The sequence below is a fragment of the Paralichthys olivaceus genome, chromosome 11 (genome assembly GCF_024713975.1).
Source record: "Paralichthys olivaceus isolate ysfri-2021 chromosome 11, ASM2471397v2, whole genome shotgun sequence".
NCBI classification, from domain to species: domain Eukaryota; kingdom Metazoa; phylum Chordata; class Actinopteri; order Pleuronectiformes; family Paralichthyidae; genus Paralichthys; species Paralichthys olivaceus.
Window position 1 is genome coordinate 11,561,582 of NC_091103.1, and position 15,279 is coordinate 11,576,860.

Here is a 15,279-nt window from a genome sequence, read left to right on the forward strand (position 1 = left end):
TAAAATACAGATGGTAAATTGCATAAATATCTTTTTTTTTCAATGTGCATATATAATATTCTGACTCATATATGCAAATATTATGTGATTCTCCCCAATGACTTGTCAGGAATAAACGCTATAGATAAAATGTATTTAAATTCATTCACCCTCGGATGTTTTTGGCTTAGTTATAAATGAGCTATTTGGAGAAGTTTCCGGATGTTTTCTCTTCATCTTCTCTCTGCGCTTGTTGGATAACTATCACACAAAATAAAAAATACAACCAGAGATAATAAAAGTAGAAAATTTAAATGACACATTTTTTTGTCTCTGTGAATTTCATCTGGTTTAAATGTGGATAATGACTCATTTGATGAAATATTAATTCTAGTTTCTGACCGACTTTCCAATATTTTTTATCTAAGTATGTTTTTATTGTTTACTTTCAGTCCATTATAGATTTATGTTTAACTAACACATTTTTCATTAACTCCTTAGTGTTTTTAGTACTTTCATTTATTGCTTGGTCTTTCATTCATGATGATGCCAACACAAAAAACTAAATCCTTAATCCGAGAAAATTAAACATATATTTAGAAAATCTTCCTCAAAACGAACCATTAGGAATTCTGTTACTTTGTGATGTCATCTCAGCTCTGCCCCTATCACTGATCCTCCACCCAACCTCGCAGGACTTGGCTTCTCTGATTGTTTATATATATTATATTATATTTTTATTTGGTGTCTATAAGTCATGTCAAGTCAAGTCAATCTATTTATATAGCATATTTACAGGCTGAGATCACAACAAAAACATTTTAAATAACAAATATTAATGACTGTTTTTCATTTAGCTTATTATCTTTACAACATTATTATTCTACTAACTTGATTTCATTGTTTCTTGTATCAGAATGTTTAGGGTTTGAACTGAAATCCAAACACTACTGTGGATGTTTGTGTGTATGGCTGCAAACTCACAGTAAATGGATGATGGTGATGGAGCTCTGAAAATAATGTGGTTGATGGTTTTATTTCCGCAGGCTTTACCTGGGCTGCAGCTTTTACCACTGAGTTTGATCAAGCTACAATAAAGCTACAATCCATCACCTACGTTTGGCCTGGACGTGCGTCACTAAGAAAACAGTCTGCCAATCAGAAGAGAGGCTCTCGTTTGATTGACTGACGGAGAAAAGCCTGTGGAATGAAGACGTAAAACTATATTGAGGTGGTTAAAACCACAAACGTATCTTTTTTATGAATATCAAACTGTCAAATAAAACCCTGCAGTGTGACAGTATAAAATAAAGGGCCTATAAAAGTTCTTCAGACACTTCATGCATTTTGGTGAACAATGAGGCACCGCTCTGTATCAGAAAGGAGTCAGTGAGGGTATAATTCAGGAGAGTCTTACTGAGGAAGTAGTTCTGTCCCAGGGGCAGCGAGTTGTCTGGCACCACCAGTCCATCAGGGGCCTGCAGGAACCACACTGCAGTGCCGTTGGAAATGGACGAACGAAGGAAACCATCTTCGTTCAATCGCCAAAGCTCTGGAGCTCCGTTGGCATCCACCACCACCCTGGTTGGAGAGAAATGAAAGAGATGGGAGGGTGGAGGACGAGGACGAGGAGTTAAATGGGATTGAGTATCAGAAAGAGAATCTGATGATGGCAGCTTTGGTTTATATTTCTTGAGTTCAGTGCCGACTGCTTAATGGTTTTCACTGGTCACAAGTCTCTTTTCCTGCATTTATACTGGAACTTTTGAATATTCACAGTATAAATAATGGATGGGGCAAGAAATATGTTGAATATTAGAAATACAATCTACATAATGTGGTACAGCCAGTGAGCACTTATCTGGGCATTTTAAAAAGGATTAAAGTGTAAACAAAATCTGTTTCAGCAAGATAAATGACTCTTCTGAGTCTTAACATATTCATTTTGAAGGTTGTTCATCGATGGACAGTGTCTGTCCCATGTCTGACCCCAGAGCTGTTGGTTAAGGGACAGTTTTCTGTTTGTTGATCCACCCAGGCATCATGTTTAGGTCTTATGAGTAATGTCTGCCAGTGGTGTGTCTCAGTGGGGATGAAGTTTCCTCCTGTGGATTCACTGTGTAATCTACACATAACACCGGTATGGTTGGGGGTGAGGGACAATCATTCATCAGGACCACAGACATTTGGTCAAATCAGGGAGAAAGACCAAAATGGAGCAGAAAAACTGAAGAAGAAGCAGGTTTCACAAAATGTTATTTAAACATCATTTCTACAACATTCTTGAATCATACTCATTTCTGAATGTGTTGGAAGGTTCATGGATAGAAATATAAAAAACACTTTATGCCAATTAACAGATCCAGATGACACAATAGTCTCCTGTCATCCATTAAAAAACTCTTGTTGGATTTCCATTATATTTAGTGAGCACACTCAAGCTCCCCAGAGGATACACCCTTTTATGTGAGAGCAGCTGTTCTCTGGTTGTCAAAAGGATGGTTGAGGTTAATACCTTTAATATTTCTGGGCACATGTTAGTGCAGAAAACATCTTATGCTAAAGTTAAACTGCTGAGGTTTAATTATAGTTAATCAACACAACTGAATAGTTTTCTGGCCACAACAAGGATTAAAATCTAAGAATACATGAGTGACATCAACACAGCTATACACAGATAACAACCACTAGGAGGACAAACCGTCTGAAGGTCAACATTCCCACAATCCCCTAATGAGACTGTTTTCTTGGGCAGAGAGAGAAGAACAACACAGACAATGTTTCCTGCCAGAGATGCTCAGCTCCAGCAGCTGCCGGTCAAACAAACACCAGAGTCCAGCTGAGGTACCACACTGAGTCCTCGTAAGAGAGCGACCATATAGGGCTGAGAGAGTGTGGAAGGCAGGGCAGTAAGAAGGAGGCTGAACAACTTCAATGAGGCTCCTCACCGTTTATATGTTTTGAAACACTTCTCTAACCTCACTCCTACATCTGAAATAACACTTTTCATTTGAACAAAAACAAATGGAAAACCAGCAATTATCCTCTCAGCCCTTCGCTCTTTCTGTGTATTTTGTGTTCTATTGTCTGCTTGAATAAATAACAGCAATTATCAATCTCTCTGCAGTGGGAAGCAGCTGAAAGTACTTTGCAGAGAAAGTGAAGGTTTAAAATAGCTGCTGGATGATGTGTTAAACTCTTAAATGTGTTTATTACACAAGAGAATCACACATCTCGCAAGGAGCAACATACTCAACATTCTCTGGCTGTCAACCTAAGCTGAATAAAAGAAACTTGACATTGTGTCTTCTTGAGGACAGAAAAAGCCTCTGAGGCACAGTTCAGTTCAGGATACAGGAGGATATATTTAAGGTCGTTGTTAACAGATCGACACGGCGACTGTCCTAAAATGTTGAGGTGAGGAGGAAGCTGAGCCTGAAGCTGAATCTATGAGCTGGGACAGAAATGACTGCTCACAGCTGAAATAAGATTTTGGTTTGCAGTGTGTCTGGAGCCAGAGGGATGACAAGAGCAGCTCAGATATCTGGGGAAGTACTTCAATTTTAAATGAGCCATTTGGTTTTTGGATGGTTCTGTAAAATGATGACCTAGATTTGTCGAAAGAATTATTTTATTTTATTTTATGGGTATTTTCTATCTCATTTTAAAAATTGAAATAGTGGCCAGTCAGTTATTATGAAGCAAAATAATTATAACTTTAACTTTTAAAAAACTTTTTTGAAGGAGCTAAACTGTTCCTGCATAATGTTGGTTGCAGAATACAGTGGTGCATTAAATTGCATCTTGGGACACAATTTCTGCCTGAGCGAAACTAAATGAGCCTGATCTGAACCTTAAAGAAATTTTGTTCTATGTGTCCGAACCCGACTACTAACGTTTTCCCCAATCAAAGGCACATGCTATGCAAAAAGTCAAGTAGGCTTGCCCAGCCAACAAGACCTGACAAAAATCCAAATATCATTTTGGATTTTTTCTCAGAGCCCTGAGGTTGGGTTGGGTATCCACACTCTATAAATTATATTAGAAAAAACTAGATCACGCTCTTTAGATTAGAGTTAACAAGGAGGATATTCAAATCTCCCCTTTAAAACATCCAAATAAGAAAACAGAATTAACCAGCTATTACAGACACTGATTGGTGAAAATAAAGCACTGGAGTACTTAACCAATCAGATTCCTCAGCACTGTACTTTCTTAAAGTTCAACCCCCCTGAGCTGGGAGCTTTGGGGGCTGAAACCATTTTCCTTGAACTTGATTTAGATCCTATTTTTCATCGTGTTAATATTCTTCCCTAAAATTCTGCTTGTATGAGTTATTCTTTGCACACAGAGCATCAGCAGCAGCATGACAACCACTCTCACAGGAACACAGGAACTGTATTTCATTATTATCTGCATCTCTAAATCAATGTCACTTTTGGATCCCTGCTTCATTTCCAAGAAGCATGCGTGTGTTTGTATGTGAGCGTCCATCACTGCCTGTGTCCCTGTGTGTGCACTCAGGTGTCGTGTATAATTATACAGAATGAAAACAAAGCAGCAGCAGTTGATTAACTTTCAGCTTGTAGCTCCCAGTCTGCGATCTTGATCTGGGCCCTGAGTTGTGTGAACCGTCTATAACGAGGGGCAACATCATGGGCATCCAAAAATTCACACTGACCAAAGCTTCTGCATAATTCATTGACCCTGATTTATCGAACCACTGTAATATTGTTTATGAGCAAACGTGGTCTGAAAAGACGCACTACACCTGGAGTGGTGTAATACAGCATCTTTTGTGCCAGGAGTGGGTTAGGAGATTCTCAGGGAAGGTCATTAGTTACAAAAAATACAAGCTGTGCTATGTTGTCAACACGAGTTGCAGTATTATAAGTATGTGGATAAAATGCTGCGCAAAGAAGATTCTATTTTACGTCTTTTTCTTAGTGTTGATTTTGCAGAAAGTTTTTTGCACAAATATATGTTGTTATTATTCCTGTTGGGAACAGAGATTCTGTCTGGATCTGAAAAGGGCCAGTTTCTGTGAGTTTTCAGGTTAGATTCATAGATTATGTCCTTATTTTTCATATTGAATTGTACAAGCTGTAATTATTGAAGATGTGAAACAGGTTTAGATTTTATTTATTAACTAAACCTTTAATTAACTGCTCCAGAAATCGAGTATGATAAATAATATAGAAATGGAATCATTATGTTTTCATAATCACCTCAAAATTGTTATGTTTTCCTTCGCTCTGGATGAACCCTCTTCCATGGAGCCCACCATTTTGCTCCACTATGTTTCTACAGTTGCCCAGAAAGGATCCACCAAACACCGGCTCTAGAGAGGGGCTTAAATATTTTGTTGCAATCTGCAACCACAGATCTAGATGCTACTTAACCCTGCAAACTGTTCCTTTAAATGTCGTGTTCAGAGTGACTACACCTGTGTGCAGGTTGGAGTTAGATGGTGCTGTTCTAAGAATAACACAAGGAATCCAGAACCCCTGGTAAAATGGTAAAATGATAAAATGGGGAAAATAAATGTATATTTTGCAATTTGTTGCACTTGTGAAGTGTTTGAGTTCACAAAACACTTTTGGAGTTTCAGGGGTAAACAGTGTTGAAGCCAAATCCAATACAATTGAAGTAATTGGCGACCACTTCGTCAAACGTAAAATAACAACAGATAAAAACAGAAAATGCCTCCATCCTGCTCCTGTCGTGTCATGTCCGTAAGCCCCGACATTCAAACTCAACTTGAGACAGCATCATTTACACCATGTTTTTGTCCACTGTTATACCTAGCCTGGAGCCGTGTTCACGTTCGCAAGCACACACCACAAAAGCTCTAGCTCGAGGGGTGCGAGACAAGATCAGCGGGAACTTGCGATAGCTGCACACCGATGTTTACATGCTCCTGGAACTTGCAATACACACAACAGAGAGAGAACTGCTGGAGTTTCAGCAATCAACAAGCAACACCCATCAATCTGTTGAGCTCTGACTGCGTAACCCCACTCACTGAACTGAAACACAACTGAAGGGTGGATATTACCCATGATCCCACGTTTCCTGAATCAAATACACAAAAACTCTGAATACTGGACATAAACCAGCTCACCAAAGTTACATAAAACAAGAAAAGGCATTCAGAGTGAGGAGTGGGATTGGAAACTATATTTGAAGATGCTATTTTAAGGTAAAAAAGTTGCATAGTTTTATTTTAATTCCGGATCCCTGGGCAAAATATAATGAAACTGTCATATGTAGTCTGCCATGTACTCTGCACCTAATGGGAAGTTACACTGTGCTACAGGATCCTGTACAAGTTAAAGATAGTGGGAGAAACCAACAATGGGGGCCTAAAGATACATTTAGCCCAGGAACCCAAACCTGATTAATCCAGTCCTGCTTTGAGGGGATGCCAGTCAATTATTAAAGATACTAAAGGGCGCTCTTACTTTACAGCCGTTTCTTCAGGCACCTCCAGAGATACAGTCAAAGTTCCTGATGTCAGCTCACACAGCTCAGGACTCACACAGTGCAGACTCTCCGTCACCTGGAGCAGACAAACAAACACGGACCACGTATCATTTCTTTGGAAATGTTCAAGATAAACCCACAGAAGCTTCAATTTAGTGATGAAGTTATCTCACCCTGTCTGCCTCCCACGGCACCACCAGCAGCCTCTGCCCAGGTTTGGGTTGCCATGGTTGCAGGGTGGGAGGTGCTGGCATGATGGTGGACGGGATGGTGGTTGGCTCTGGCGGCTGAGTGGCAGCTGCGGTGGTGGAGGCGACAGGGGTAGCGAGCTCAGGAGCGGAGGGGGTAGCAGGGTCCCAGTCAGCGGCCGGCAGGTCCAATAGGATTTGATCACACCTCTCCCCCTCGTAGCCCTCGCTGCACTCACAAGTGTAGGCCGGCTCCCCCTCCTCCCCACTGTCGCTCCGGCTGCAGTTTCCATGGAGACAGGGACTGCTGGTACAAGGATCTGTGAAAAACTGGTAAAAAAAAGAAAATCAACAAAAACAGGAAGTGTTAGAGAGGAAGACTGAACAAAAGCATTATTATCTAACAGCATTTTTCGCAGTCCTCCTGTCTGCACTGCTGTCATCTCAAATCCATTTTTGTTAAAGTATCTCCAGTTTTGCACCAATAAAAACCCAGAGTAGAGAGCTGGGATCACGGCTGTAGTCTCCAAGTCATCGGCTCAATTGGCTGATCAATATGATTCCAAAGTAACACCAGAGACTGGTAAATCTAAAAACAGTAAACAGACGACACCTCTCCACTTCCTCCCACTATCCAGAAATGAAGCCAAAATATCCCAGGTGCTAACACAGACATCTTGTGCTGATGATATAAAAACCAGTATTGCTCCAAAAAATATTTTCAGAGGAGATCCAGAGTAGAAAGACCCGCATAATCAATTCCCCGACGGAGACAACCAACCAAAGACAACCATTTTCCTTGAATTTGGTTTTGTGTGGCTTTGTGTGTGAGAAGTCCAAACTGATAATTTTCTCTCACTTCTATTATTGATCTGTGACTCATCTTCCCACCCTGTGCTCTGCTCCTTCCTTTTATAACATCTTCCCTCTGTTTTCCTAATCTCTTGTTGCAGGAGTGCATTTCTCCCTCTCTCACACACATATAGTATGAGTATACAAACTGTATGCGTGCACATGAGCAAAGTTGCATTTCATCCGCAAACACGGTTCTTGCTGTCATGCAGCCGTGAGAAAGATGTACCCTGACGTTCTCCTTCATGCTGGTTTGACCCATCAATAATTGATCATATTTGGAGGAAAACGTGTCAGTGTGGATGTCGAAAGTAAAAGAGGACAAAGCAGAGCCTGCCAAGGTTAGAGCTGCCTGACACGGTGTTGTTTTTTGCATGGCTCTCTGAGGCGTTTTAGGCTTAAGAATTTTTATAATCCTGCTGCGTCTTATTTATGTGAAAATTCACTGAAACATCCTCAGGTATCTTCGGCTCCAGCTGTCCAATTTAAATATGTGCAAACCACAGTTTTAATAGAAGGAGGAAAAACAAAAACCCAGGCTGGAGAGAGGCTGAACAGAGGGATGGCGATGATGCTGGTATAAATCCCTCAGTGCATACAGATGTGTGCGTGTGAGAGAGAAATAGTGAGGAGCAGAACAACAGAGCATCATTAACAGTCCGTTCGCTCCACGACCAAGTCACAGCTCATTAGTGTTTATCTCGCTCAGGTTTTTACTCGCTACGCTCTTTATCAAACTCTTTCCCCGGCTCTGCTCTGAAGCACTGTGATCAGAACGGCCCCGATAGGCCCACTCCTCGGTTCTTAAACAGTCTGCTGAGCTTATCTCCAGTCAAACTGCACCGAGGTTTGACTTTATCAACCTTTGCAGAACAGCAACGTTGGCTCGTCTGGGTTAGAGGAAGCATCAGAGTCCAGCTCGTGACCTTTTTCATCTGTCACTGCTGATTTCTCTTCCGTCCTAACAGGCTCCGTGCAGGCTGCACACAATGTGCTCTAACTCAGAGCAAAGAGGAACACAACAGGACTTTTAACAAGGCTCAGAATATGAGCAGAAATCTGGGTCACAGTAACTTTATCCTGATAACAATCAATACAATCATTTTATTATGGCCACAACTTCTACCTTTAGGAAGCGTTCAGTGGTCATGTGTGTTAAAGATTCAACAAGATGATTGTTGGTAAGTTATTGTTAGTGCTGCTGAACTGGATTAGGTTGTATTAGAATGTGTTTCCCTTGATGTTTGTAAAGACAAAACACAATATGTTGTGGTCCAGTTCCACAACACTGTCAACTTCAACCTCTTCATTAAACACATGGTCAGGTTATCGGTTAGATCAAAATGTTATCTTTGTAGAATTTATGGTTGTATCAAGTTGTGTTTGATTGTATAGGAGTATCATACACTGCATATTAAGATGGAAGACATGACGGCCCACAAAAGTAGAACCAAATAATCTTGACTGCCTCCTGTTGGCTGGCGGCAGTAAATCTTATAACCCTGCCTGGATATACAATGTGTCCATTTTTCCAGTAAGTTTGGTTTTAATTATTTTTTGATGCTATGAAACGCTGAGTCATAATTAGTCAAGCACGTGACTCAGCACGACCTTGATACCACGGCTTCGCTCCACGATCACTACTGCACAGACTCTGGCTTTGAACGACGTCAAATGCACAAGAAGTAGCATCTGCATCTGCATGTTGAGACAGCTCGCCCATCTTTACACAGGCCTACAGTCTACGGCCAAATGTCCATATGACTGGCCGCTGGTTGTACAGAAACAATTGTTTTAGTAAATTAATTAACTATAATCATATTTAGTAATTATGTACTGTAGAAGTAAAACGCTAAACATACATGTCCCCAGTACCGGTTTCTGCTTTTCTCTGAATTTGGTGTAGGTTGGAAACATTTAGGTGATTTGAGGATGTCACCTTCAACATTTTAATGATATTTAATTTACTTTTTATGAAATAGTTTGTAAACAGCTGAAACTGTTGTAGGTACTCTTAACTCAATTATATGAGCTTTGGATAATTTATTTATTAAAAACGTATTATTACTTATTTGCCCCAGTAGAAGGTGGAGCCTGATTGGCTGACACTTCCCTCAGTAGTTCAACCTGTTAGGATAACCTACACTTTCAACACTCATGTTGATACAGTATGTTAAAACTATCTCACTGGTATTACTATGATTGTTAGGGTGCTTGTTGATGTGAGGAATCATGTATTGTACCAATATCCCTGTGTCACTGTGCTCGTCATCGTTCAGCACTGAACCGCTCGCATGTCGTGAACTCTGACAATCAATTTCCTCTAAGCAGCTGATAATAACCCACATTAGTCGCTTTATCTATGCTCCTGCACTGGCCAACAAACTCAGATGCCCTGAGGCTAAATTAATTGCTTCACAAGTGCCTGTGACCTATTTGCTAATTTGGGACGGCTGCACCGAGGAGGGCAGATCGATAAAGGCAGACGCAGGCAACTAGCAGCTTCCTAAAGTATTGGCATCATCGGTTTAACCTGGTAGAGGAGATGGATGTGTCTTTTTCTGCAAACAAGCCACACACACACACACACAAACAAATTTGTGCTCAGTGAGTGAAACAGACAAGCATCGGTATAAAGCTTAAAATCAGTAAAGGACTGAAAGAAAAAGAAGAAAAGGTGGAAAGTGAGCAGAATGTAACCTTTACCTGTTTGGAACATCATCACTTAAATATGAAACTCAGCAAATGGATAATTGAATTTAGCAGCGTAATCTAAACACGCAACCAAAATGTTACATCTCATTCTCTGCACAGGCAACACATCAATAATGTAAAATGAAGACAAACACAGTCTGGTGAGATTGAAATGTCTTTCTTCATATTTAAAAAGTGTTTTGTTGAGTTCTGCTGCCTCTAAAATGCCTGGAGGAGGCTGTCGATCAGCTCCCGACAAACCTGACATCCTCCGACAACCAACAGAGGTGTGATAGTGATGCAGTGTCACATTTCTGTAAAGGATTTCACCGACACCTCCACAGAAAAAGGAAACGTTCACACTCCGATGAAGCCGCCAACAGACTTGATGTGCTGCAGTGTCAATAGACTGCAGAGTTAATTTTGTTTGATAAAAATGTTTGAATTAAAGTTGGTAGTAGACATTTATTTCTACTTAAAATAAAGTTCTACCAAAAAACTGGAATGATGTTAGTGTCTTCAAATGGTTTGTCAAATATTCAAGAATTTTCATTTTGGAAACATCAAGAAAATTGTTTAGAAAATTGAAATATTAAATTTGGATTTGGAAAAACTGTTCAGCTGATCTACTTCCAATCAGTTCCTGTAAAAATATGATTTGATTTGCAGTCAGTGCACAGCATGCAGGATTAAGATTTAAAATTGAAATTGATATATTGGGACGCAAACAAATCAACATGTATGGAGAGTTAAGTTTCCATCAATGAATTCAGCGTTTCATAAACATTTCTTTTCAGGGAAATTTTGAACTCATAAAAACAAGATTACCAGAATTTTACATATACATGTATATAATTATTTTTGCCACTGTCATGCTGAAGTCTGTGTTAATAGCATTAAAGATCATTTGGTTGGTCTCCAGAGTTATTAACTAATGAGAAAAACCTCTTATAAGCATCTCGGAGAGGAAGCCTAAACATTTTGAGGCTGCTTTACTTCTTATACTGTTTTAGACACAAACTCCAGAAAAATTGGGTCTTGACACTTTCCAGAGTTTTTCTGTCACAAACAAAGAAAAAAATCTTTCCAGATTGACATCTTCATCCGTGTCTTCCATCCTAAGATGATTGTTTTCTTCCAGTTTCACGTCAACTTGTCTGTTTTTTTTTTTTATGAGGGGACTGGTATAGCAAAAGGTCAGAGCTATAGACAGTAAAAGACAATTTTCTCAACTGCCTATCAACATTGTTATATAACTTCATCCAGGAGAAAAGTTGAGTCTTGCAGCCTGAAGATTTAATAGTTAAACTCCACCTTATTATATGGATGTGATGATGAACAGGGAGTATTATTAGAAAAGATGCAGCACTGAAGAAAAAACACAAAGACGCACTACAATCTTTACAAGCACTTGTTTTCAGCCTGACCATGATGGAGCAGGATGTAATCCTTCTAGTAAAACATTCAAAGCAGCCTCCTTCTATAACTCACCATCATAACACAACATGGTCTCTGTTCATGCACATGCAGCGTTTTAGTTATTGGTCGATGCACACCGGCAGAAAAAACCCCATCTCTCTCTAGCTCTGACTGTGAGCCGGAACATTTTCAGCGGCTGCAGCTCAACGATGCTCTCGTGGCTGAATGGGCAGCAAGTCCACATTTAACCCCGGTTGGTACGAGTGCAGGAGACAACAGTGAAGGTCAAGGTGAATAATTCAGAGTGTGGATCACCTCTCTTTGTCCTTTCCAGATCTCTTTAAACACCATATTAAATGCTGTGGTTCAGTAGAGGTTTTCGAATTAGTTGTTTTCTCAATTTAGGACTTTAAGAGCTGTTATTTTAATAAAGAGGGTTTGCTCTTTACAGGCTAGATTCAACAAGCTGCTGTAAACCTCCAGCACAGATGGAGCACGAGCGTTAAATTGACTTTCACAGCAGCATTCAACCGATGGCTCCATTTCACCGCTTTATCAATCACTTACTGTTTATAGGTGACTCATTTGAGCGTTAGGTGATCATACAGCAGGGCTCACTTTAATGACCACATTGTTCTGCTTAATACACAGACAGTGCTCACACAACTGCACATGACAACTCCATAGAAACATGAAGAAATGGTAAACGCTCTGTATTTATTTATCACTTTTCTAATCTTGATGACGACTCAAAGTGCTTCACAGTTGTTTTACCATTCACACATTCACACACACATTCACACATCTATGTGCAGCTCTTCCTGTCTCTCACACACTGCCGACACAGCCGTCAGGGGCAATTTAGGGTGCCGTATCTTGCCCAAGGACATTTTGGCACTCGGAATGGTGGAGCCTGAGATCAAACCGTCGACCTACTGGTTATAGAACGACCGGCTCTACCTCTTAGGTTTCATCAAGTCCACAGTCACACATTATTGAAAAACAAATTGAAAAAAGTAGAAGCTGAAAGTGGTGAATCAAGCCACAAGAACAAATCAGACTTTTTTCTAAAGGCAAAAGATCTTTCAGTATTTTGATGGTGATGCATGAAGCAGCAGAAGAGAATACATCGACATCTGCCAGAGCACAAACACACACAGTTTTTTGCAGCTATGCCTAGCATTTAGCATTGACTTTCATTCACTGTGGACAGCCTAACCAAAACCTGATTCCTCATTAGGACCTGGAAAAGGTCCTGAAGAGGCCAACAAAAGATGAGGACAATTACAGTGTTAGTTTGCGTGTGCGTTTGTGTGTGCATGTGTGTAGCTCATACAGTCTGTTCCCTGAAATTGTTCCTTTATAAAACGGATCCTTTGTAAAGCTCCTTTATAACGATCAAGATGAGTTGCCATAGCTACAGTAGCTAGGGAACGTGACAGCAATTAGCGGACAGTATTATACAGTATTGTTCATGGAGCATGTGTGTGTGTGTGTGTGTGTGTGTGCGTGTGTGTGTGTGCGTGCGTGCGTGTGCGTGTGTGTGTGTGTGTTTGTGTGTTGTTGTTCTCCCTCTCCTGTCTTTACACTCAGCCTCAATATTTTCCCATCATGCTGCAGCCATATGATCTGTTTTATAATCCACTTAATTCCTCATCTGGGCAGTTGCTCAGCATTTCTGCCTTCGTCAGTCAGAGTGACGACACCTCCTGCTGTGGAGGGAGAAAAGATACACACAGCTTCCTCCTAATCACTCTCTCATGAAAACACTTGCTGAGGAAAATATGTCTGCAGGACGTCAGAGGGGATTAATGTGTCCAATAAAAGTTCCTGCTGAACTACTTGTAGCGGTACACAGATTGTTTTGTATCTGGACCACTGCAGTCACTGATCATGATGATGCTGCAACACTGACGCAGGGATGTTACTGTGCAACAACAACAGAAGTTTGAGCCTCGAGCAAACAATATCTTCAGTCTCTTCCTTTTCTAATGTGATCACAGCAGATTGCCTGTCATTCTTTTAAACACAACAAAAATAATGATCAATACACTTTCTCAAGGTGGGAAAGGGTTGCAAGACTCTCATATTGGTGTTTTCAAACTAAACACAAACTTTGTCCATATGAGCCTTCTGGTCCCATATCAGTTTTACTCCACATCCAAACTAACACACCTGAAAACACATATCATAAGACCTAAACAGGAATTACCTAAATAATAGCTGTTCTCATTGGCATGTTAGCAGTTGTATCATTGGAAAATTCAGATTTCAACGTCACAGCAGCTGTTAGCAAAGACAAGAGAGGGTCAACAAATCTTGTAATTGAAATGTTCCCCGACACACCGGGCTGATGCCAGGTGTTTTCTTCCGGAAGAGTCTCGTGATAAGAGCCTGACAAATCAGCAAACGCCACGTCATGACTGAAAAGACTCAATCAGCGAGAGGTAATGAGTGTCTACATCACTGTTTCTCAACAGTTTTCAAACTTCAGCAGTGTTTCCAAACTTCTCCATTTTAGCTGCTCTCAAACTCTGGAGTAATGTGGAGGCCAGGTGTGTCTATAGCAGAGTTGATGCATTTTCAATCAATAATGTAATAGTATGGATGTAGCCTGAGATGTAACAAACCATGGACTGTATTTAGAGGTTGGCGTCCCCCCAAATTGCTTATTCTGGAACTCTATTAGAGAATAAAACAATTGGAGCATCGTTCCTATCATTGTTTCAGGTTACGACACTGTTTCCGCTGCAGTCCTGTCCAATATCAGCACAATCGTGATGTGATGTTCATGATTTACTAATGAGAGGAGTAGTTAAAAATTGATGAGTCTGATCTAGATCCGTCTACTTTCTAAGACTGAGCATGTATTTGTCAGGCATTCACTGTTTGAAGAGGAGCATTGCATAATCTCAAAGGAGCAGAATAAATATAGGGAAATTAAAAGCTGGAGAGGAAATAGTATCAAGTAAGACACAGGCTATGTACTAACCGACAAAGATCAGTTTCCACGGATTGACGCCAGTGAAACACTCCATATTACCACGGTAAAGGACTTACAACCAGGGCTAAAACAGCAAGGGAACAAATACTCTGTAATTATATGATCAATCATGCAGCAATTAGCTGGATGAACCAAATTAAACTTTCATATAGCCAGCAGTAATTTTTATCTCAAATATGCAGTGTGTAATGAGCACTTGCAACTCAGCTGAAGCAAAATATTTAATTCATGATAGTGACAAAATAATACTCGAATGTCATCCCTCAACAGAGTCGTTTTCCCCTGAGGCACTCTCTCCAGTCTCCCCTCATGAGGTTTGAGCTGTGAGACGTGAACTGATTATATGCTGAAAAACCAAGAAAAGATCCAAGTGCAGTCAGAAAGTCATGAAAATTACCACTGGTACATAATTAACTGTAAGAAGAAAGTGAAAAATGTACTATGGTGGAAATATTAGCTTTCATCTGGTACACAACCGAGTCGAGCCGGCAGAGTGGGCTAAAAAAACGAAATAAACCAAACTGTCTGAAATGAACAAAGCACAGAACTGGTTCAGACTGTAAGTGATGAAGATATAAGAGCTCTCGAGTTAGAAAACCCAGAGTGAACACAGCACCAAACATCCTGTACTCAACAATGTATTTTTGAACGTCTCAT

General features: G+C 40.3%; 1 protein-coding gene across 1 annotated transcript in view; it reads right to left on the reverse strand.

Annotated features, from left to right (window-relative positions):
• Positions 1 to 15,279, reverse strand: part of dner (delta/notch-like EGF repeat containing) — a 57,565-nt gene that overhangs the window by 15,858 nt on the left and 26,428 nt on the right. The window contains exons 2-4 of the mRNA XM_069535080.1: positions 6,639 to 6,983; positions 6,444 to 6,541; positions 1,397 to 1,560 (exon numbers count right to left, since the gene is read on the reverse strand). Of these exons, the coding sequence (XP_069391181.1) occupies positions 1,397 to 1,560; positions 6,444 to 6,541; positions 6,639 to 6,983 (607 nt within the window). The remainder of the gene's footprint in view (positions 1 to 1,396; positions 1,561 to 6,443; positions 6,542 to 6,638; positions 6,984 to 15,279) is intronic.